At 38.3% G+C, this 23,968-nt stretch overlaps 1 protein-coding gene across 1 annotated transcript; it reads right to left on the minus strand.

Moving 5' to 3' along the window:
* Positions 1-3,232: 3,232 nt before the first annotated feature.
* Positions 3,233-11,826, minus strand: LOC108697577. The gene is made up of 5 exons (XM_018227734.2): positions 11,460-11,826; positions 9,858-10,020; positions 8,625-8,708; positions 7,529-7,642; positions 3,233-6,333 (listed from the first exon to the last, which is right to left on the minus strand). The coding sequence occupies exons 2-5, from the start codon at positions 10,011-10,013 to the stop codon at positions 6,139-6,141; spliced, it is 549 nt and encodes a 182-aa protein (XP_018083223.2). The 5' UTR covers positions 10,014-10,020; positions 11,460-11,826; the 3' UTR covers positions 3,233-6,138.
* Positions 11,827-23,968: the final 12,142 nt, after the last annotated feature.

Raw genomic sequence — 23,968 nt, forward strand, 5'->3', positions numbered from 1 at the left:
CCCTATCTAAAAAAACATGCTCTGTAAAGCTACATATTTGCTATTGCTAATTAGGCCTATCCTATTCATATTCCAGTCTCTTATTCAAATCTATGCATGGTTACTAGGGTAAGTTGGACCCTAGAAACCAGATGGCTAAAATTGCAAACTGGAGAGCTGCTGAATAACTCAAAAAGCCCAAATAATAAAAACTGAAAACCAATTGTAAATAGTCTCAGAATATCACTCTCTACATCATACTAAAAGTTCATTTAAAGGTGACCAGTCCCTGGGGGGGAATGACAGCCAAATCAATGCAAGTGACCCTGTAGGATCACAATCATCTTTCTATTTAGACCCTCTTCTATTCATATTCCAGTCTCGTATTCAAATCAATGCATGGTTTATAAGGTAATTTGGACCCTAGCAAACAGATTGCTGAAATTGCTAACTGGAAAGCTGCCGAATTAAAAGATAAATAACTCGAACCCCACAAATACTATATAACCAATATTAAATTGGGAGGGCATATATGTATCTCTTGAAAGTTTTTTTCATATATCATGTCAGAAGCAATAGAGGCCAGCAAAGTAGCATAAAGTTCTGTCTCGTCACCATCAAATCTACATGCAGTTATCACCAACTTTGGACTAAATTGCTCAACACCTCACTTGTGTGTATATTTGTTCCAGCTCTTGCATGTGTCAGTGACTTCTGGATATCCTTTGGCAGGCCAGGATCCAACACATTCCCTTCAAGTAAGGGAGACCAGTGGGTCAATGTCTTAAAAAATTACCTCAATTCTAGTGATGGGCGAATACATTTGCTAGGCGAGAATTCACGTCAAATATCCGTGTTTCACCGCCGGAGAATACATTTGCGGAACTGATTTTAAAATTTGCCAATGTCAAAAAAATTGTAAACGCGCATCGGAATAGTCTCTAGCGTCAAAACCATTGCATGTCAACATTATTCGGATGCCCATTGACTTTAACGCCGGCGTCAAAATGGACGAGAGCGTCAGAATTGCCGCAAATTCTTCACCATTTTGTGAATTTTGCGGGAAATTCGCAATTTTTTTGCCAAAGCGAAACAGGACAAATTCGCCCATCACTACTCAATTCCAAAATCTTAACTGGAGGAGCTGATTCTAAAATCACCCAGGTCTCTTAAGGAAACCCAAATGTTGTCCTCCATCCCCTAAAGCTTGTGGTAATTATATTTTACTCTTACTCTATTCTTAAAGACCATGTGGATGGTGCAGCCACCAAAGCAGGTTGTCCTGGCTCTACTAGAATGACTGTATCCAAATCATAGTGTAACTTTTTTCAACAGCAAAAGAGGTAGGATTGCAGAGGGTACGGATACCTTAATAGATAAATTAAAGTAAGAGGCAGTAGTAAGTTTTACCACAACTACATTGTATACATTAAGAGAGAATGGGTCCAAACATCCCAGACACAGCATCAAGCAGGTCAAAATTTGCTTAGAAATTCGAACTCCTGAATATGCATGCAAGAAGAGCCACCTAGAGGCAGATGTCACAATAACATCCAGGAGGATAAGTAGGAGGAAAAATCACAGGGACATATAGTATCAGTTGAAAAGCTGCCTGAAAGGACCTGCATAATTCCGTGTTTGCAGGATCAGGTACAATGAACTGAGAAGGCTGACCACACATCATTAATTAATGAATAATAAAACACACATAAAAAATAAAAAAAAACATTCCTTCCACACTACACCATCAAAATGAAGACAGTATCTCTTTAATGAAGTGCCTGGATATCAAAGCAGTTAAGTATGCCCCAACAAATACCTTCATGTTCTACTTCAAAGAAAAGATGTTTTTATATTCTACAGAGAAATCTTTTGTATGTTCATCCAACTGCGCAGTTCATTGTTTGAGTTTAACGGTCTTTCATTTGCACATTTGTTCAAGGTGGGCAAAAATAGTTAACAGTACGAAACACAAGGGGTTGCTGCTAAAAAACACGCTTTATCTGTTGCCTTTCCAAAACCTGCAATGGCGCCAGGCTCCCTTCTGTGACTTCTCACATCAGATCTTACATGATGGATGTGCCAATAAAGATTTTCTTTGTGCGTTTGTGAAATAAAATATAACCCTGTGGTTTGGGGAAAATGATTGGAGTGATTCCTGGTTATTATCTTTTATATACCATATGGATTAAGTAATACCTGCCTGGTATGTTTGTGGCTAGAATTTTACTGAATGGATGTTATTGTATAAAGTTAGTCTAACCCCCATAATAACCACACTGTGCAAGAATGGCAGCTCAGAGAGAAAAGAGAAAGAAAACAGGCTTCTGGGAATTGCTGCTGGAAGAACAGCTCCAAACTCACATTTCGTTTAGTTATCTTATGAATTAACTTTTGTTAAAAAAAATCTAGCTGTGATATCATCAGTTTGGGTCTTGTAAATTTACTGTTAAATTTCGATTTCTGATGTTATGACAAGTAAGAGGAAGATTTAATAAAAATATGCACTTTGCCAGCACTCAAGAACCACAAGTGCTTGAGTAAATGTATTCATTTCCTGTGTTACTTTATCATTCTGCTCAAATTTCCTACAAAACAGATCTATCATTAAAATGTAGGTACAAAGGAACAACCCTATAGACAGGCCCAGATTAGGATTCAAAATAAGACCTGGCATTTCAATTACACAGAGGCCCAAACAGCCCCCCACCAGCCTACTAATTATATTAAAGCAGTAGATAACATTTAAATTAATTTTTATTATGAAGTAGAGGGTAATATTAAGACAATTTGAGATTTCTCTTCATTTTGTGTTTTTTTAAATTCTCACCTTTAAATTACATTTCAGTATGATGTACTGATTCTGCGACAATTTGTAATTGGTTTTCATTTATTTATTGTATGTGGTTTTTGAGTTATTTAGCTTTTTATTCAGCAGCTCTCCAGGTTGCAATTTCAGCAATCTGCTTGATAGGGTCAAAATTACCCTAGCAACCATGCATTGCTTTGAGACTGGAATATGAATAGAAGACTCCCTGAATAGAAAGATGTTATAAAAAGTAGCAATAGCAATACATGTGTAGCTTTACAGAGCATTTGTTTTTTGGATGGGGTCAGTGACACCATTTGAAAGCTGGAAAGTGTCAGAAGAAAAAGGAAAATTATTAAAAAACTGTAAAAAAAAATTAATAATGAAGACAAATTGCTTAATATTGTCCATTTTATAAAACACTTAAGGGGTTATTTCTAACAATCTGAAAAGTTCTCACTATTTTCTGAAAACTGAAAATCTGCATGGAATTTTCCAAAACTTTCTTGAAAAACTTCGTGAAATGTTCGTATTTGACGCCCATAAACCACAAAATCTTGGATTTTAAGATCAGGATATCAACAGGACATCTGCCACTGATTTCTCGTTCAGGTCTGGACTGGGAATCAAAATAGGCCCTGGCATTTCAAGTTCAAAGAGGCCCACACAGCCCCCAACCAGCCCACTAAATAGTGACTGTCTATGGTATTTTATGGCAGCCCCTCTGTCATTTGCCAAAAGCCGCAGATTGCCAGGCCTGGCCTGAACTCGTCAGGTCTGAGTACGGAGTACGGAGTACTTTTTTGTTCGGACTTTAACACAATCAGGGTTTAATAAATCTTGAAAAATTTGAGTTTTTTTTTCTATGACCAGACCAGAAGTCCGACCAGAAAAAATCGGACTTTAATAAATAACCCCCTTAAAGTTAATTTAAAGGCGAACCACCCTTTTCAGTAGTTTTTTATTCAGCTGCTCTCCAGGCCGTGCATGAAAGACTAGAAGATGAAAGGGAGAGGGTCTGAACAGAAAGATAAATAATATGAAGTATCAATAACAATAGAACTCTAGCCCCATAGAGTAACAAAGTAGAAGAATGCAAATGATTTAAAAACTATAAAGAAATGAAGGCCAGATGAAAAATGGATATATATAGGACATTCTGTAACATATTTCATGTTAACCAAAAGGTGAACAACCACTTTAAGTTCTAAACATTTCAACAAGGACCTGACGCCTTGCTGACTGCTGTTGCAAAAAAAAAAAAACGGCATCTAAATATATATAACATTTACAGTCCCAAGTTATTAAAATTAGAAATAGGGAATAAGATTACTTCACTGTACATAAAGTATTCATTTTATAGTAATACAGACCTCCAGTTATTTATAAATGTATATACTAGGCAGAATTAGTAGGCACTCAATGGAGATTTGTGCTTGGTTTGCATGAAAAAAATATAGAATCAAGCTTTCTTAGGAACATCCCATCCTGTTAATTGCTGTTCAGTTAATTACAGGGTGTAAAGAAAAGTTGTGTATACTTGTGTATACATCTTGAGTCACCCAAGCAAATATATTTTTGCTTTGAAGTCTGTGCTCAATCAACATATTTAAAATGAAAGCAAGGATTTTTCCATAATGATTCACTAAAGTTAACAGTCATTGGTTCTACAGTGAAGGCAGCTGGCATAAGTCAAATGCAATGCCTTCATGTCAGAAGGAGAATGTGTTATTTAAAATGAATACAACCAATATGCGTTAAATATTTTCAATATCAAATGTCACAATTCTCCTCACAGTATGTCATCGGACTGTATACAGATGAGCTTGGGACTTGATGGGCACAATAACTTAAGCAAATTTTAAATTGCAGGAGGTATTTATCAGTTCATCACAACCTTAAAGGGGACCTGTCACCTTAAGAAATAATTCCACATTTTTTTCTATCATGTTAGTTGAGCAAAATAAACTTTACTTACACTACATTTATTATTTACATTTTGTTTTCTTCAGTCCTGGAATTACTCAATCACAGCAAGCAGGCAGGAGTTATTTTGTGGCATATTAGACGAGGGAAGGGGCAATGTGAGAAGTGCCGTGATACCAAAATCGTGGGGTAACTCAAACAGAGAATGTACGCATAAATATTCACAGTTTGCAATTATGTCGTACTTTTATGTACAATCGCAGCATGAATGAAAATTCATTATTCTGTTTTAACATTAAAAACACGACTCTTATCCAGCATATTAAATATAATTATGCAGAGAGCAAATTTGTACACTGTGCAAATCATTTCTGCACTATGCAAACTTTATAAATGAAGCCACACTAAGTTTGCTCAGGAGCAGTCACTCATAGCAACCAATAAGACGTTTGCTTTTAAACAGGTGACAAGTAAAGGCTTTCTGCTGATTGGTTGCTATGGGTTACTGTGCCTGGGTAAACTTAGTGTTTTTTATTACAATACCCCCTAAGTAAGCTAGTTACTGTGTGACATGCAAAACGGATAGATAGATAGATAGATAGATAGATAGATAGATAGATAGATAGATAGATAGATAGATAGATTTAAATGTGCTTACCCAAAAAGGGGAAAATGCACTGTGGTCATTTTTAGAGCTAATTACACAGTATACAGACTGGTGCAAATTAATATAAGCAGCTTATTAAATTGCCAGTAACAGACAGAAGTGAAACTCTTCCACCCATTGTTGTATTTTCTATGTGCCACTTGATTGCTAGGATAATGCCTTTATTATCACTTGGTAGCCAGGTGTTAGCCTCTTATATACATGAAAACAAAGCAAAAATCTATTTTCAATACTCCGTCTTCTACTTAAAATGGAATTTTCAATGTTTCATTTTCATGTGCCTTTTAGGACACCTTGTGGACATGAGTGGAATTTGAGGGTGAAAATTCTGAATCCATAAGATCTGTGCTAATACAGTGTTCCAGATTCACTTTACTACATACAATGGGGCCTATTATCTGAAATACTTGGGACCTGAGCATGTATGGATACTTCTGTAATTTTGATAAATTGAGTAAATTTATAGGATTGTTTTTCATTCAGCATGAATATTTGTGCAACCAAGTACAAGGTGCTATGTTGTAATTACAGGAAATGCAAATCATTAAAAAAAATGCATCCAATACAAAATTCAGCCGCTCAAAGTCCTCAGGTGTCCCCAAAAGCTTCAAACATATTTCTCAAGATATGGACAACAGCACATACAGTTAAAATAATCTCTATTATTGGATCTTTTAAAAATAGGCAGAAGTATCCGACACCTGACGCATTTTGGGCTATTGCACCCTTAATCATAGGCATGAGTTAAATCTTTGGGTCAAGATTCTTTACTTATTGATTTTTGAATCTCTTCTTCCTTCCAATAAATAGTGGCAGCAGAAGTTGTGTGTTGTGTACTTTTGGTCTGCGGTGTCCTAGACTCTTGAAATGCTATGAGAAGACCCTCTAAGTGAGTCCTGTAACATTGGTTTAGCTTAGTGAATGAATAATATCTTGTTGCAATATGCACCATCTGTAAAAAAATGTACATATAAATTATCAACATTTATTAAGCAAAAAAAAAAAAGCAAGCATTGTGTAAAAAAAAAAATAATCACACAAAGGGGCATATTTATTACGCTGTGTAAACAAAATACACTGACAAAATGATGGTAAAAGTTGTGTAAAATAAATGAGTCTAGGGGGGTTATTTACTAAATTCCAAATGCAAAAATAATGAAAAATTAGTGATTTTTTAACATAATATTAGACTTTTAAAATAATCACAAATTTTTTGGAATTTATTAAACCCCGAGGATGAAAGAAGTCTGAATCAGAAAATCCGGCATTTCAGACCTGTTGAGGTTGCATATAAGTCAATAGGAAAAGTCACAATGATTTATTGATGTGCGCTGTTTCATGCAATACCCTGGAGATTTTTCGGGTGGAAAATCCGAAAAATCGTGAAATTCAGGTTTTTTTTCCTGCAAACCACATTTTCGGGAAGATCTAATAATAAATAAGCATAAAAAAACTGTGCAGATGTAATCAGAGATTTTGGAAGAACATGTTGAGATAATTATGATTTATTTTAGGCCGTGCGAATGCCAGATTTGCTGTTGTTATTTTACACTGCTTCAGACCTTTGTAAGTCACTTTAAGAAAAAACACGTAAATAACATATGCTGCTTTTAACTCGTGAAGCCTGGTGATGAATGGATTATCCTGCCGTTTTTTAACTACATAATAAATCTGCCCCAAAGTGTCCTTAATGGCTTTATGTATAAAGGGTCAAATCAGTAATATGTAATACTTGACACGGCTCCATTGCTTTTGTAGATTTTGGACTTGCCTGTTTATGAAAGATTCAGAATGTTTTGGGCGATGCCCAAAGCAGTCATTGAAGTAATAACATGTCATTGAAATTCCATTATATCATCATTATTTCTGCAACTGGGCTAATATTGTTAAGTCTCTCGCTTTATCAAATGTATCCTACCATACAAAATAATAGCATCTGCAGGTTTGAGCTTGTAAAGTAAATTCCTGTTTTTTCACTGAAGAGCATTTTAAAGCTACTAAGATACTAAAAAAGACAAAGTGAGAAAATTATGTCTGAGGATGATTTTCCATATTTGGATTTGAGTAACACTGAAGTCTTATATAAACAAAAAGATTTGGACATTTGATATCTTAACAAGCTATCATATACAGTACAAGCAAATTACCTCTTGAGTAATGGAATCACCCAGAATGTCATTCCATCGCTTTTCGTGTGTACGTTTTTCACATTTTGTCATTATCATTGACTGCTGAAATTTTTCTGACCACCTGCCAATCTCCTGGAACAAAGTATATTATAGCCTTGTAAATCCAAATTTATCTCAGATTGATTCATTTAAAGGAGTTGTTCACCTTTAAATTAGTATTTACTTTTATATGATTAGTATATACTTTTAGTATGATGTGGAGAGTGATATTCTGCAGTTCTGAAATTGGTTTTCATTTTTTTATTATTTGTGTTTTTTGAGTTATTTTAGATTTTTATTCATCAGCTCTCCAGTTTGCAATTTCAGCAGTCTGGATGCTGTGGTCCAAATTATCCTAGCTACCGTGCATTGACGTGAATAAGAAACTGGAATATGAAGAGGAGAGGGCCAATAGAAAGATGAGTAATATAAAGTAGTTATAACTATCAATGTATGTCCAGTGGGACAGGTGCATAGAAGATGAGGTAGCCATTAGGTAGGAGATCTCTAAAACGCTTTGGGTTTGGTGCGTCCGTGACATCATAAATCCAGAGGCTTGGCGGGTTAGGGTCAGGTGCAGGTAGTAAATAGGTGGGTTATGGTCATCACAACACTACTATATATGGTTGTCTGTGGTAGATGGTTCCTACTAAATTAGGCCCAAGCATGTTTAACAAAATTATGATTGTACACTGCATTGCTTGTTTTAACAAATAACCACATAAAGGGCGGAGAAGCATAAGGGAGAAGTGGAACCTTGCAAAATGTTTCTTAAAAGAGTAGTGCTCAAAGTAAAAAAACCAACATTTTACATTGACTTCATAAATTAGTAAATAGGACTCTAATGTCATGCAGCAGTCAAGCACAAAACAGATTGAATTTGATGGTTTGCAAATATAAATGCTATATTAGTTAACCCTAGGGTTGCAGACTTTCAGAGAGCCAAAAGTCTGGTACCTAAGAAACCACTAAAAATAGAAAATCATTATAAACTGCAAAAGTGTTCAGAAAATCATTAATTTACTGTCTGGGTTTAGATCCCCGTATAAGGAAACAATAGATAACTTCACATTACCTTTAGCATAATAGTTAGGTTGAAGGTAGCGGTTTCACACTTTTCCAGTTTTTCTTTGATAAAAGCACTTTGTTTTGAAAGTACCTAAATGAAAATAATGACCACCTTAATGAACACTAGAATTTTTGAGCAAAGGGACTTTTTGCCAATTCCTATTGTTATCATAGAGGAAGGAACACTGCTATCAACAATCATTGTCATTTACTGTATTTACAGCTTATGATATAAACACTGATTTGCAAAACTACTTGTTTGGAACTGTATAAATATGCTGGTCCTTCAAAATACATTGTAATCACTGTATTTTCATCTGCTGTACATGTAGGACATGTAGGGTATCTAGAAGTAGGGCAAGGGTGAGTGTGTTATGAATGGCAGTAAATTTATAGTGGCTCTTCATTTTGCTGTAAATACTTAGACACCAGTGGGGTAAATTATCAAAATCCGAATTTAACTCATTTATCTCATTTATCTCTTGTCTGAATTTATCATTATTTTCTGCAATATTCTCTGACAAAATCTGCCTGGGTTATTTCCCGTTATTAAGCAATACATTTTTCCGAAAAATTCCAGTTTGGGAAAAAAACTCTATAAAAATCATACAAAAATTCAATTCGTATGAATTTTTCAGATTTTCTGCCCCAAAAAACCACTACAATCCTCGGATTGTTGTATGAAACCCAGCGCAGATCAGGATATCTTCAAGACTTCTCCTATTGACTTATATACAACCTCGGCAGGTCTGAAATGTCGGATTTTCGGGTTCTGATTTTTTCCATCATCGGGGTATAATACATCACGAAAAATGTGGTTTTTTTTTAATAAAAATTGGGATTTTATAGTAAAAAACCTAAAATTTTTCGAGTTTTTGGCATTCGGACTTTAATAAACAACCCCCTAGAACAAAGATTTTATGAACAAGGAATAAAGAGTTTTATATGACCCAAAGAGTCAATTGGTATCTTTCACTCAATTCTACAGCAGCATCTCAGTTATGATTGTCTTCTACCCTGCTGCAAACATCTTACTGGTTTCTCTAGCGTAGCATATTAGATACTCACTTTCCAATTAATTTTAAACATGAAATGGTATCCCCATATATGATTGATTGATTAATAAGACACAATTAGATATATTTAGATATAATAGATATAGTTGGGCACATTTTTTTCTACATACCCCTTTTCTCAACCTTGAGACACATGTAACAGACAGAAAGAGACCCATCCATACCTCTTGCATATTAAGGTGGTGCTCAACTGCAGATTTACATTCACAGGCCTCACTGTGAAGTTTCTCCTGTATTTCCATTGCTTCTGATATGCAGATCTTTAATCGTTTTAAATCTTCTAACCAAATGTCAAAGTGTTTCTTCAAGACCTTCATCATATACAGTCTGCAAATATGTTGTAATTTAGTATATGAGATTTGTAGAGTGCAAATTTCAACAGGTATAAAATAAAATTAAGGCAAAATTATTATACTGTGAATGTAATAATACCAATAAAAGATAGGATCACATGGCTTTAATTTTTTTTTACTAAAAAATCAAATCCCAAGCCATTTCCCAGCAGCCTCTCAACCATACTTAATTTAGAGATAGACTATGGCCATTTCAGATGTTCATTTCTACAAGTTTTCGCTGTAATGTTTTTCTGAAGAATAGTTTCAGCTGTTAAATTATGCTAAACTTCTTAGTTGGCTATTAGACTAATAAACACAACATATTTCACCATACACTGTTTGGTGTTAAGCATCACACACGTCAGAACTAGGAGTTTGCAGAAGAGACAGCAGCCTAGGTTGCAACTATGAGGGTAGGGCAATTTGAGTAAAAAAAAAGAACAATTAGTGGTGGGGTCTAGGGATTATGAGCAGAGGGGGAAACTGTAGTGACGAACGGGCAGGTGGCAGGCAACCAAAAGAGGGGGAAGGTACTTTCATTACATGCCAGTAATTCTTGACCAGCTTTTGTCATCAAATTCATTGTTATCAACCCAAGAATTTGAGCTCAGTGTAACTAAATACAAGTATGCCAGGGAGCTACTGTATCTTGGAATGTTCAAAATACATTTATATAGTATAACATGATTTTTTTTATTTTCTATAAATTGCTGCCAGTCTCCAGTTTAATAATATCACAATTTTCCCAACAGCAATCTACAGTAGATATTACCCCTCATTTATCAACACTGGGCAAATTTGCCCATGGGCAGTTACCTATACCAACCAATCAGTGATTAGCTTTTTAAAGCCAGCTGAAATAAGAACTATGAAAGCAGTGATTTGATAGGTTGCCATGGGTTACTGCCCATGGGCAAATTTGCCCAGTGTTGATAAATGACCCCCCTTATTTACCATTTATGCAGATTTCACCACTCCAGTACTCAATATCTGCCATTTACTTTGAGGCGGACACCCTATGTACAGGCACCAGTAGTCTGCTCCTCACAGCACACACAGGTCATACACCTTAAACGCCAACAATTTGGAAAGATTAGAAAGACTGTAAAAACAGACCAGCATTGTGTTATTTTTAACACAATGCCAGTCTATGGGGGATTGCCAAATTATTTGTAAATCAGAAGAAAAATGGACAACGATAAATGTGCCCCACAGAAAGTATGAATAATAACACATAATAATACTATAATATAGTTATAATACTATATTATATGATTATTATTATTATTATTATTATAATTAACATGTATTTATATAGCGCCAACATATTGCGTAGCACTGTGTATATTATAATTATATATTTTATAAATACCATTTTTTACCAGCACTTTTCATATTTGAAGAAACTCGGTATATTGTTTGTGTGCTCACCTTAATTCTATGTAAGCCTTTATATGTTCGAACCTTTCAATGACACACCAGATTCTCTGAAACTCATCATCTGTGCTAACACTGTATGGCAGTCCATGGAAACTGTTTATTCTAATAGACTGTGTGGCAATCTGGATCTTCTTCAGCACTTTACAGCTATTCTATAAAAACAAAGCAGCATTAAAATAAATTGGAAAATACTTCATTTAGGTTGCAATGTGTGTACAGTTGGCCAGTAATACATTTGAAAATTGTGTTGACAGAATTATGAGGGAACTAAAAGTATTGTAAGAAGAAATCCTACATGTTCTTTTTGTAGTCCTACCATAGCACTTTTGTGAACAGTAATAATATTATAAAAAGTTGAGAGAATTATGCAGTACTACGTTGCAGTTACAGGTATGGGAACTGTTATCCAGATTACTTGGTACCTGGGGTTTTCCAGATAACTGATTTTGGATCCTTATACCTTATTTTCTTTTTTTTTAGCAATTCTTTTATTGTACAAGCAGTCATCAAAATAACATTGCTGTTACAATTTACATTGCTTCATGTCAAACAGGATTGTCAAATTTTATTAAACAAAACATCTAAACAATCAAAATTGGTGTCTTTGTGTTGCAATTCTTTTCTAGAGAGCAGTACCACCTTTACCCTCAACGTCCAATGCTTATATTTCCACAGTATCTAATCCTACAAAACCCCATGCTGCCATACAGAAAACAGATCCCACACCTGTATATTTATTCAGTAGTTTACTACATTTCAGGCTCAGTTCCCATATTTTCTCAAGTAAAGCTTAAGATAGGGCAACTTAGCCCAAAATAATGAATCCTTGCAGCATATGGTTGCCGTCTTGTTTCTCTCAACTTTAGATTCAGGGCCGGAACTAGGGGTAGGCAGAGTAGGCACGTGCCTAGGGCACAAAGTTGAGGGGGCTCCAGGCACTTACCTGCTCTTTCGCCTACCCCATGTCCGGTCCTGTGTCTCCCTGGCTGCCGTTGGTAATTTACGTTTAAATGCGCGCTGGCGCGTAATTTCGCGCATGTGCGATTTAGCACACACTAAGCCGGCGCCGTGGCCCGCGCCGTGGCCGGCCAGGTTGCCTAGGGCGTCTGGCCGGGTTGGCCCAGCTCTGTTTAGATTTCATTAAAAGAAGAGGGGTAAATAATAGGCACATGACTCTAGACATCCTAGAGATACTCAGGCCTAAAAGCTGCTAACAGAGCCTCATTTTTATGGTTCTGAAGCTGAGAAAACCCATCTGAGAATGGTCGGGAACAACAAAGGCCTTCTTAAAGGTGATGATGAAAGCAGAATAGTCATCCACAAAATGATCCTAGTTCTCCAACAAGAAAGCTGCCCAAGCAAATGCCTTGCCAGACACTAAAATAAACATTCATCCAAGCAGGCATCAGGACTTTGCATACTCATAGTAATATGAGTGTAATAACTTACTGCCCTGGTGGTCCAGCGGCCGCTCGTCTTCAGTATGCGTCCGTAACTAGGGCGTGCGGCACGCCTCTTCTGTATTTATAGGCACATGCGTCAACCCAAGAATTTGAGCTCAGTGTAACTAAATACAAGTATGCCAGGGAGCTACTGTATCTTGGAATGTTCAAAATACATTTATATAGTATAACATGATTTTTTTTATTTTCTATAAATTGCTGCCAGTCTCCAGTTTAATAATATCACAATTTTCCCAACAGCAATCTACAGTAGATATTACCCCTCATTTATCAACACTGGGCAAATTTGCCCATGGGCAGTTACCTATACCAACCAATCAGTGATTAGCTTTTTAAAGCCAGCTGAAATAAGAACTATGAAAGCAGTGATTTGATAGGTTGCCATGGGTTACTGCCCATGGGCAAATTTGCCCAGTGTTGATAAATGACCCCCCTTATTTACCATTTATGCAGATTTCACCACTCCAGTACTCAATATCTGCCATTTACTTTGAGGCGGACACCCTATGTACAGGCACCAGTAGTCTGCTCCTCACAGCACACACAGGTCATACACCTTAAACGCCAACAATTTGGAAAGTACTGCCTCTAGAGAGCAGTACCACCTTTACCCTCAACGTCCAATGCTTATATTTCCACAGTATCTAATCCTACAAAATTAATAGGCACATGACTCTAGACATCCTAGAGATACTCAGGCCTAAAAGCTGCTAACAGAGCCTCATTTTTATGGTTCTGAAGCTGAGAAAACCCATCTGAGAATGGTCGGGAACAACAAAGGCCTTCTTAAAGGTGATGATGAAAGCAGAATAGTCATCCACAAAATGATCCTAGTTCTCCAACAAGAAAGCTGCCCAAGCAAATGCCTTGCCAGACACTAAAATAAACATTGATCCAAGCAGGCATCAGGACTTTGCATACTCATAGTAATATGAGTGTAATAACTTACTGCCCTGGTGGTCCAGCGGCCGCTCCTCTTCAGTATGCGTCCGTAACTAGGGCGTGCGGCACGCCTCTTCTGTATTTATAGGCACATGCGCGCTGGCGTGATGATGCCAGCGCGCAATGGTGCAAAAGTTAAATGTATTTAAAGGGACATTTTGTATTTTTTCACTGCCCGTTACAGGATCATTCTTCTGAGTTCCTGGTGCTTCTGATCTGTGATTATGTCTGTTATCTGATACCTGTTGTGACCCTTGTTTTGACGATTCTGATCTCTGAAATCATGACCCTGCCTGGTAACCGACTCTTCTTTATCCGTATCCCTCCTGATTGATCTCCTGGTTTGACCCTTGCATGTCTGACTCCGCTTGTACTCTGCCTGCCTCAACCCGGCCTGATTTGACTACGCTTTCTGCCTACGCCTTGTACTGTGACCTTCTGTCCAAAAGACTTTTGCTTTACTGTCGTGCCCCTTTGCTCATCCAGAACCCTTCGCTTGGCACCTCTCTTAATAAGACCTGGCGGCATCCAATTAGCCGAGGGCTCCTCCCGAGGTGAAAGACGGCTGTTAAAGGCGAAAGCAAGAGCCGAGAACAGGGTGCTTAGCATTGGTTCTGGATTTAGGGTGCCGACCGTGACAATGAGTGGACAGACACAGATGGCTTAACTACATGAGTAAAGGCTACAGCTTGCACTGATGGTTGAAAGGAAATAGATAAAAGAGGTAAAACTAGGAGACTGTTGTACAACTATAAATGCATCAAGACAAGCTGAAAGGTGCTGGCCTCACAGAGCCTCCTCATTTTAAACAGGTACAGGCTTTTAGGGTACTTCATTTAGTTGGATAGGAAGAAAAGGAACCTGTGAGGGTAACTACTCCTTCAAAAAGTGATGAGGAGTTTATTGTCCCGTAATCATACTACTTTTATCACATTGTTTTGCTTAATGTGTTAATGAATCTTTATTTTACATTTTAATTATATACAGCTTTATTTTAAATGCCTATGTATTGAACGAAACGTGGACTGCTCCCAGGCAGAGTGCTTGTGATACATGGGAGAGCTGGCATATTTATTTAAAAAATGGATACAAAGACACAACTCAACTTGCCTGTAGTTCCAATAGATGCTCCTCAGGGGAAGGTGATTCCTCTCTGGAATTGTCTTGTTCAAACAACCAGTCTATCAAAAGTTCAATGTAATTCTCTGCATGATCAATGCTTGTAATAGATGACTTCACTGTGTTTTCTTCTCTGTATTGACAATAATATGGGGAACCAGGAAACTGTAAGGAATGTAAGTGCTAAAAGCCCTTACATTTTTCATATTTTACATTGTTAGAGTATTATTTATACACAAGGGTAAAAAAAATTGACCCACACCCAACCCTAACCTGCCTAAAGCTAACACATAATTTACCAAGCCCACCATGCTGTGCAGATTTATATACCAGCACCTGCCCCTTCTCTTATGTCATTGGAGGGGACATGCCAACATGCCACCCAACCGTGACCCACACATTCGCACCTAATAAACCAGCAAGGGGTAACCCTGCACTGAAGTTTCCTTGAGTGCCAGTGTTTTTCTATTTGAGGATTCACTGGAGGATGCTGTACTCCTAACACTGTGCACCAGGTGTTCTCATCATTATAATAAGTTTCAGAATGTGCTCTGCCTCACCTTTCTTCAATTGGAGGGGACATGCCAACATGCCACCCAACCATGACCCACCACCAGAGGAAACTGGTTTTGTGCCAAAGCTATTATAGCCTGTATACAAACATATCCTTATAAACTGGCCACAATGATGTAATCAATAACTGGTGTTGTCACTTGTGTTACTTGACCAATACAACTTCTGTTTTCCAAAAAATCATGCAACCCTATTTTTAAAATGGACATCACATCTACAGTTTGTATGGTTATGAACTTCCTCTGTGTTTTCTAATATCCTTTTTTTTACAACATAGGATAGGATAATTCCCTACATAATTCTCACTACTGTATTCCATACTGTGAAAAGTACATAGGTGTTTTTTATTTAACAAACTAACCTCACTAAGGGTAATGGTTAATACTGCAAACCACAGACTACAAACAGTGCTTATCAATATTCATTAATTTTCTGCCATATAGACCATTCAATGACATATTTGTTTCATATAGCACATCTCTACTTGATATTCCTTTTTACATTATGTCAGTATAAACTTACCTCTCTTTTTCATCAGAAGGGCTATCTTTATTATCTTTTACCTATAGAAAAACATATATAAAAAGTAAGATAAAAAGTAAGAAACAGAAACATACCAGACCTTCCACACGTATTATATATGGCTGTAATAGGAGAACTAAAGTTTAACTAAAGAAGTAGGCTAGAAATGTTGTACATTATGTTTTGGGCTTCTGTACCAGCCCAAGGCAACCACAGCCCTTTAGCAGTAAAGATCTGTGACTCCAAGCATGCCCCCAATAGCTCCCCATCTTCTTTTCTGCTGATTCACTGCACATGCTCTGTGCTCGTGTCACTTACTGAGCTTAGAGACCCACTCACAATATACAATATGCATAGAACATAAATGTCACAAAATAAGGCTGTTTAGTAATTAATACAGATAATTACTACATGGCAGCACAGAAGCCAGTGCAACTAGCAACAGAATTTAAAAATCAGCCTTGTAGCATCAGCTTATATTACAGGTCAAACTAGTTTTCTTCTTGATCATTTTGAGATGACCCCTAAGCTTAGCTTCTCAACAGCTGCTCAGAGCCCACTGAGCATGTGAGTGTCGCAGACACTTTCCGAGATGGTGACCCCCCTGTGACAAGTTTGAAGTCCTGGATCATTGCTGCTATTGACAAGCTGAAACCTTAGGCTTGTGCAATAAGTTCAGTATATAAAATGTGGCATTTTTAACTACATTTATTTTTAGGGTTTCGTTCTCCTTTAAATAACCCTCTCTATGCTTTACTGCTGCTGCAGTGTTAATCACTATTAAAGGAAAACTATACCCCCCAAACAATGTAGGTCTCTATTAAAAGATACTGAGTAAAACAGCTCATGTGTAAAACCCTGCTTCATGTAAATGAACCATTATCATAATAATATACTTTTTTTAGTAGTATGTGCCATTGGGTAATCATAAATAGAAAATTGCCATTTTAAAAAATAAGGGCCGCCCCCTGAGATCGTAAGATTCACTGTGCACACATACAAACCACATGTAAGGTCACATGAGCCAATTAACAGACAGAGTTCTGCCTTTTGCTTCCTCATTTCTTCCTGTTACAGTTAGAGTTGTAGTATTTCTGGTCAGGTGATCTCTGAGGCAGCACAGATAGAGTCACGAAATGGTGGTTCAAGGCAAGAGATGTAAAAGGGCAATATTTATGTAAATATATATTCCAGTTTGGTAAGATTCTTTAATATGTCATTCAATTTGATATAAACTATCTGTTGCTTAAGTATTCATTTTGGGGGTATAGTTTTCCTTTAAGTCATTCATTGGATACAGGTGGCTTTATTTTGGATTTATCAGGTCATACTCTAAGCACTGAAGTTGTACAAAAGGGTTATATTTAAAAATGAGCAAGAAATGACACTATTTAAAAGAAATTAATACTATTACTAGATTATAAATTATTATTATTATAGATTTGTTGATATATGTGCAAAGAATCCATTCCATGAAGGTAGGTATAATATGATGAAAATCTCTACACTGCGGTTATGGAAAACAATTTAAATCCTAGGGATCTGTGACCTGAGAGGTACCCTTAACTAATAACCAGTAAGCAACTGAATACTTTATACTGCACAAGTAAATTTACAGAATTCCTGACGAGGAGATTTTGTTTTTACCATTTTACCCCCCCCAAGTAGCACAAAAACTTCTGTTGTTGTCACATACCTTTAGCTTTTTTTTCCCAACTGCCATGTATGAAGGTTTCTCCAACTTGTAGAAACAGAGAAAGCAAAGTATCCACAGCAACACAACGGAAAAGTCTGAGAACAAAAAGGCACAAACGACCCTACAGAAAGATAGCACATTTCCCATTGTGCAGCAAGGTTATTATAGTCAACGAATGGTATGAAAAGGTTCAATTTCATTTTATCTTTACATCCCTCCTGTTCTAATCCTTTTAACTGTAGAATGACATAAGTTGAAATAGTATCTCACATCCGATGTTGCGATCCTTATATGACATCATAAGAGCAGCTATTTCTCCATCATTACCAGTGATGTCAAAATAATCATCATCTTCCCTGATTCAAACATTAACATCATGTGGATTTATGATCTTTCACATAATTCTTAAAGAGCGTGAAAGATTTTCTCTTCTCTGCCTGTAGTTTTCTTTTATCACTGCATTTGCAGACTCAAGATTTCAGAAGTGATTCTTACTACCTGCACTAGTTCTCCAACAATTTTCCTTTTGACATTATCATAACAATTCTACCAATGCTGCTCCTCCAGAAAATCTTGTTTTTTTAGACTCTCTTTATTTCTTGAAAGTTTCGTTAAGTACATATAAAGAATTGTGACTACAAATTCCACCAGTACAGGAAAAAGTAACTGAAATAATTTAAGTTGATGGATAGGACAGCATATTAATCTTGAGTACAGAAGGGTTGCAATTTGAATTTTTTACCCGCAATACGGTAATGTTGAGCATATTAAAGGGAGTCTCCACTCAATTCAAATGCAATTACAAATAACCATTTGCTTGTGAAACAGTTGTCAATTTTAAATCAGTGTATTCTGGATTGTTGCTTAGAATGACATTTTATTTCATGGTGTAGTTTCATTATTTCTGAAAATCTCAAATTACCCATTGAAAAGCATTTGAGTCTGGATTGACCCAAGTCTGTCTTAGTTAAAATCACACACATAAAGTCAGTGTTAAAGGGATACTGTCATAGGAAAAAATTATTTTTTTTCAAAACACATCAGTTAATAGTGCTGCTCCAGCAGAATTCTGCACTGAAATCCATTTCTCAAAAGAGCAAACAGATTTTTTTATATTTCATTTTGAAATCTGACATGGGGCTAGACATTTTGTCAATTTCCCAGCTGCCCCCAGTCATGTGACTTGTGCTCTGATAGACTTCAGTCACTCTTTACTGTGATACTGCAAGTTGGAGTGATAACATCCTCCCCCCCCCCAGCAGCATGACAACAATAGAGAATTCCTATCATACTTACCGTAATTCTCTTTTCCTGGAGTTCCTCCATGGCAGCAACTAATGGGTTAATTCCCCTATCCCGAGAATGGACAGGCTTAACAAGCAATAATTACCACCATTTAAGAACCCACCCCAGCCTCCTGTGCGCTGTCTTTGTTTAAAGTCCTAAGGGTGGGAGCGCGTGCTGCCATGGAGGAACTCCAGGAAAAGAGAATTACGGTAAGTATGATAGGAATTCTCTATTTTCCTGGGTTCCCCATGGCAGCAACTAATGGGAAATAAAAAGCTATGGGGGGGAAATAAACACATAACACCATCTGCATTATAAAAGTTTACTATTGAGTATCTAAACCAAGAACTGTTGAGGCAAAGAGAACAGCATCTTCAGTATTAACTTCCAACTTGTAGTGTCTCAGGAAGGTTCTGGCTGAACGCCAACTGGCTGTCTTACAGATGATGTCAGTAGGAACCTTCTTCTCTGCTGCCCAGGATGTAGACACTGCCCTCACCGAATGTGCTGTGATACCCACAGGAATTTCCAGCTTCTGCTCTACATAGGCTCTCTTAATTACTGAAACTAGCCATCTGGCTAGTGTAGCTTTTGTAGCCGTATGACCCTTCCTTATGCCAGCTGGAATCACAAAGAGATTGTCTGATTTCCTCCAAACAGCAGATCTATCCAAATACATCTTCAAGCTTCTTACTGGATCTAGAAGGTGGATAGAATCTGAATCGTTGCCTTCAATATTTGAAAATGCTGGTAAAACAACCTCTCTCTTGAGATGAAACTGAGAAACCACCTTAGGAAGCACTGAAGGAAGTGGTCTCATAATAGCTCTTTCTATATCACAAATTGTGAAGGGAGGATTAGCTGCCAAGGCAAATAGATCTGACACTCTGCTAGCCGAGGCCAGAGCCACAAGGAAAACCGTCTTGAGAGTTACAAAATAGTCCGAGACTTGTTCTAAAGGTTCAAATGGAGCCTTTGCTAGCCCTTGCAACACTAGAGGCAGACTCCAAGGGGCGGACAACTTCCTATTTGGAGGTCTTAACTTTAAAACAGCCTTGAGGAATTGAATTATTAATTCATTCTTTGCCCAATGAGTATTTGTAAGGGCTGTAAGAGCAGAAATCTGCACCTTTAGTGCACTCAAGCTCAACCCCTTTTCAAATCCAGTCTGAAGAAAAGATAATATGCTGGTGACTGATGGGGAAAATGGATCCATAGATTCCTTTGCAGAGAATTGAATGAACTTCTCCCAGATACGATGATACGTAGCATTAGTAGAGGATTTCCTAGATTTTAGGAGCATAGAGACCACAGGCGGAGAAATTCCCTCTTTCAATAGTCTTGACCGTTCAATTTCCACGCCATTAAATTCAGGCTCTGAGGGTCTGGATGCAGAATGGCTCCTTGTCTTAACAGACCTATCTGACCTGGGAGTTTCAGGGGAGGGCGCATTGCTAAACTTAGAAGGAGAGGAAACCATGGTCTCCTCGGCCAATATGGGATGATGGCAATTACTTTGACCTTCTCCTGACAAATTTTCTTCAATACTGCCTGTATTAAAGGAATTGGTGGAAAGACATATCCCAACTTGAAATCCCATGGTATCGATAGAGCATCCAAACCCATCGCTTTGTGGTGAGGTTTCCAGGAGTAAAAGTGGGGAACCTTGGCATTCCATGGAGAAGCCATGATGTCCACCCATGGTTTTCCCAGCTTTGAAGTTATCCAAGAAAAAACTTCCTGGTCCAGTTCCCACTCGTGACGATCCGCAAATCTTCTGCTGAGCCAATCTGCTTGATAATTCTGAACTCCTGGAAGATAGACTGCTGTCAAACTCCTGACATGAGTCTCTGCCCACTGCATGATCAATGCGGTCTCCTCTAATAATTGTTGACTCCTGGTTCCTCCTTGCTTTCTTACATAGGCTACTGCCGTAGAATTGTCTATTCTCAGTTTCACATCCTTGTCCTGCAGGTGATCTTGGAAAGTCAGAAGAGCATTCCTCGCTGCTCTCAGTTCCAGAATATTGGACGAGCTTTCTATCCTGCCCGAGTTCCATCTGCCTTGTATATTGAATTGTAGATAATGCGCACCCCATCCTACCGTGCTTGCATCCGTGGTCAGCAGGCTCCAAACTGGCTCCTTGATGGGTAAACCTCTCTCGAGATTGTCTGTCACAAGCCACCACTCTAACTCTTCCTTGAGTCTCCTTGGAATCCTGATCCTTTGGCTCATCGAGCAACGGTTCCAACACTGTAGGAAGTGAAACTGAATGGCTCTGGTATGCCATCGACCCCATTTCACCATCTGAAAGGTTGATGACAGAAGACCTAAAAGGCGAAGCCACTGCCTTGCTGACAAACACCCCTGTGCAAGGGCTTCCTCCACTGTTTGTTGTATCTTCACTAATTTCTCCTTGGGAAGAGAAACTAGATCTCTCTGCGTGTCTAGGTGAGCACCCAAGTAAATTAATTGCTGAGAAGGAACTAGGTTGCTCTTTTGAAAATTCACCAGCCAGCCGAACTGCTGCAACGTCCTCAGAACTTGACCCGATATGGCCAGTAATTGCTCCTGAGAGGAAGCTAGGAGAAGCAGGTCGTCCAGGTAATGGTAGATTCTGATATTCTGTTCCCTTAAAAAAGCCACCAGTGCCACCAGGACCTTTGAAAACACTCTGGGGGAGGTCGATAGACCGAAAGGTAGACATGTGAATTGGAAATGACCCTGCAGGGTTGAGAATCTCAAAACCCTGTGATGATGTTGGGCAATAGGGATGTGTAGATACGCATCTAGAAGATTGATGGACATCATCCAATCCCCCAAGCGTAGCGCTTGAATTATCGTTGACAAGGACTCCATCTTAAAATGTTGAGGATTTATGCAACTGTTGAGCTCCTTTAGATCCAAGATTGGTCTGTATTCTCCTGAGGCCTTTGGTATGAGAAAGAGAGGTGAATAGAAACCTTGAAATTTCTCTTCTTCTGGCACTAGTTGAATCGCCTTCTGGTAGAGGAGTTTCTGCACATAAAGATGAATAGCCTGAGCTTTTGCTGGATTTGAAGGAATAGCTGAAGGGACATAATGTGGGGTTAGAGGTCTTCGGTTGAATTCTATTGAATACCCCCTGCTTATCACCCTGCAAACCCAGTTGTCTCGAATAGTTCCAGTCCAGTCTCTAAAGGATCTTCTGTTTGAAGAAAAATAAGGACGTCTAGGCCTACTTTCCTGTGGTAAAAACATGCTTTTACCCCCAGACACCTTCTTTATAACTTCCTCAAGCTTTTGTCCAAAAAGCTTCTGCCCCACAAAGGGAAAAATGCATAAATTATATTTAGAATTGTTGTCCGCCTGCCATGGACGGAGCCATAAGGCACGCCGAGCTGAAACCGACAATGCAATATTTCTAGCTGAAAGCCGTATGAGGTCTAAGGATGCCTCCGCCATGAAATCTGACCCCAACTTGAGTTCCCCCAAGGCATCTATAATCTTCTCTCGACTGACTCTACTCTTCAGAGCTTCTTCGATATTTGAAATCCAGGATCTAAAAGCCCTGGACAAAGAGGATAAGGCTATGGCTGGCTTGAGAGCCGAGCCAGAGGCCAAGTATGCCTTCTTCAAATCATTATCCATCCTTCTCTCCATTGGATCTCGAAAACTAGTGGCATTTTCTACAGGAAGCGTTGACTTCCTGGCTAACCGAGCCAAGGCTGCATCCACTACTGGTGGGGAATCCCAATCTTTAGAATCCTCTGAGGAAAATGGATAAAGTTTAGACAATCTGTTCTTAATTGACGTTTTCTTCTCCATCTTGCTCCACTCTGAGGCTATTAATTCCTTAACCTCCTCAAAAATTGGAAAATAATTATTCCTCTTGGGCTTTGACATGAACAACTTCTTGGAAGTAGAAGCTTCTTCCTTCTCCTTCTCCTCCTCACACTTCAATGCTTCCTTAATGGCTCTTACTAAAGGATCCACCATCTTAAAGTCAAATAGATGCACAGCATCTTCCTCTGATTCTGCCTCAGACAAGACCAGGTACTCATCTGTCTCAGACCCTGAATCCTCCTCACTTCCTTCTTTCTCCTGAGACCTAGTTCTAGGTCTCTTCCTTGATCTTAAGGATGAAGAAGCCTGAACAGCAGACAACATACCCTCTGAGACTGCTTTTTTTATCATGCCCAAAACATCAGAAGTTTCCTGGGAGGTTTCTCCAGCCACTTCCGTGAGGCAACTTCGACATAAATATTTAACTCTTAAAGCCCTATTAGGGCATGCTTTGCATCTGGGTCTCTCATCTTCCCTTGTGGCTGCTGGTTCCTTTGAGATCCCTTGAGCTTCTTGATGAGTCCGAGATTTCTTAGAAGAGAGCCTAAAAGACAATAGTGGATGAGAGAAAAGAATCCAAAAAAAAAAAAATATATATATATTTTTGTGCTCTCACCTAGAACCTGAGCGATGTGAATCATGGGCAGTGGGAGAACCCTCCATTGGAATGGGTGAATGCAAGAGCTAAACGTGGTAGCCAAAAAAAAAACACCCAGCACTTACGATTACAATGCCAAGGAAGAGGTACCTACCAGAAGAGCCTAGAGAGAGAGGCCAGACAGCCAGGAGTAGCCAGTGGAAGCAAGAAGGACCAGCAAACAGATCTGACACTGTTAGCGTCCTTTTAAACCCTTCTTTGGCGCCAGCAAACCGGAAAACCGGAAGTGACGTCACTTCCTCCCACTGGAACGCATAGGAGCGTATTTGGAACGCAAACCGCAATGTACTTCTCCCACTGTTAACTTTACCTCTAATGTCTCCCCCATACTGTCGAATTGAAGGTGAGGGGGGGGGGAGACCCTCTGACAGGCAGAGCGCCGCAGAGGCTTCACATGTGTGGAAAAGGGCCAACC

The sequence above is a fragment of the Xenopus laevis genome, chromosome 7S (genome assembly GCF_017654675.1).
Source record: "Xenopus laevis strain J_2021 chromosome 7S, Xenopus_laevis_v10.1, whole genome shotgun sequence".
NCBI lineage: Eukaryota > Metazoa > Chordata > Amphibia > Anura > Pipidae > Xenopus > Xenopus laevis.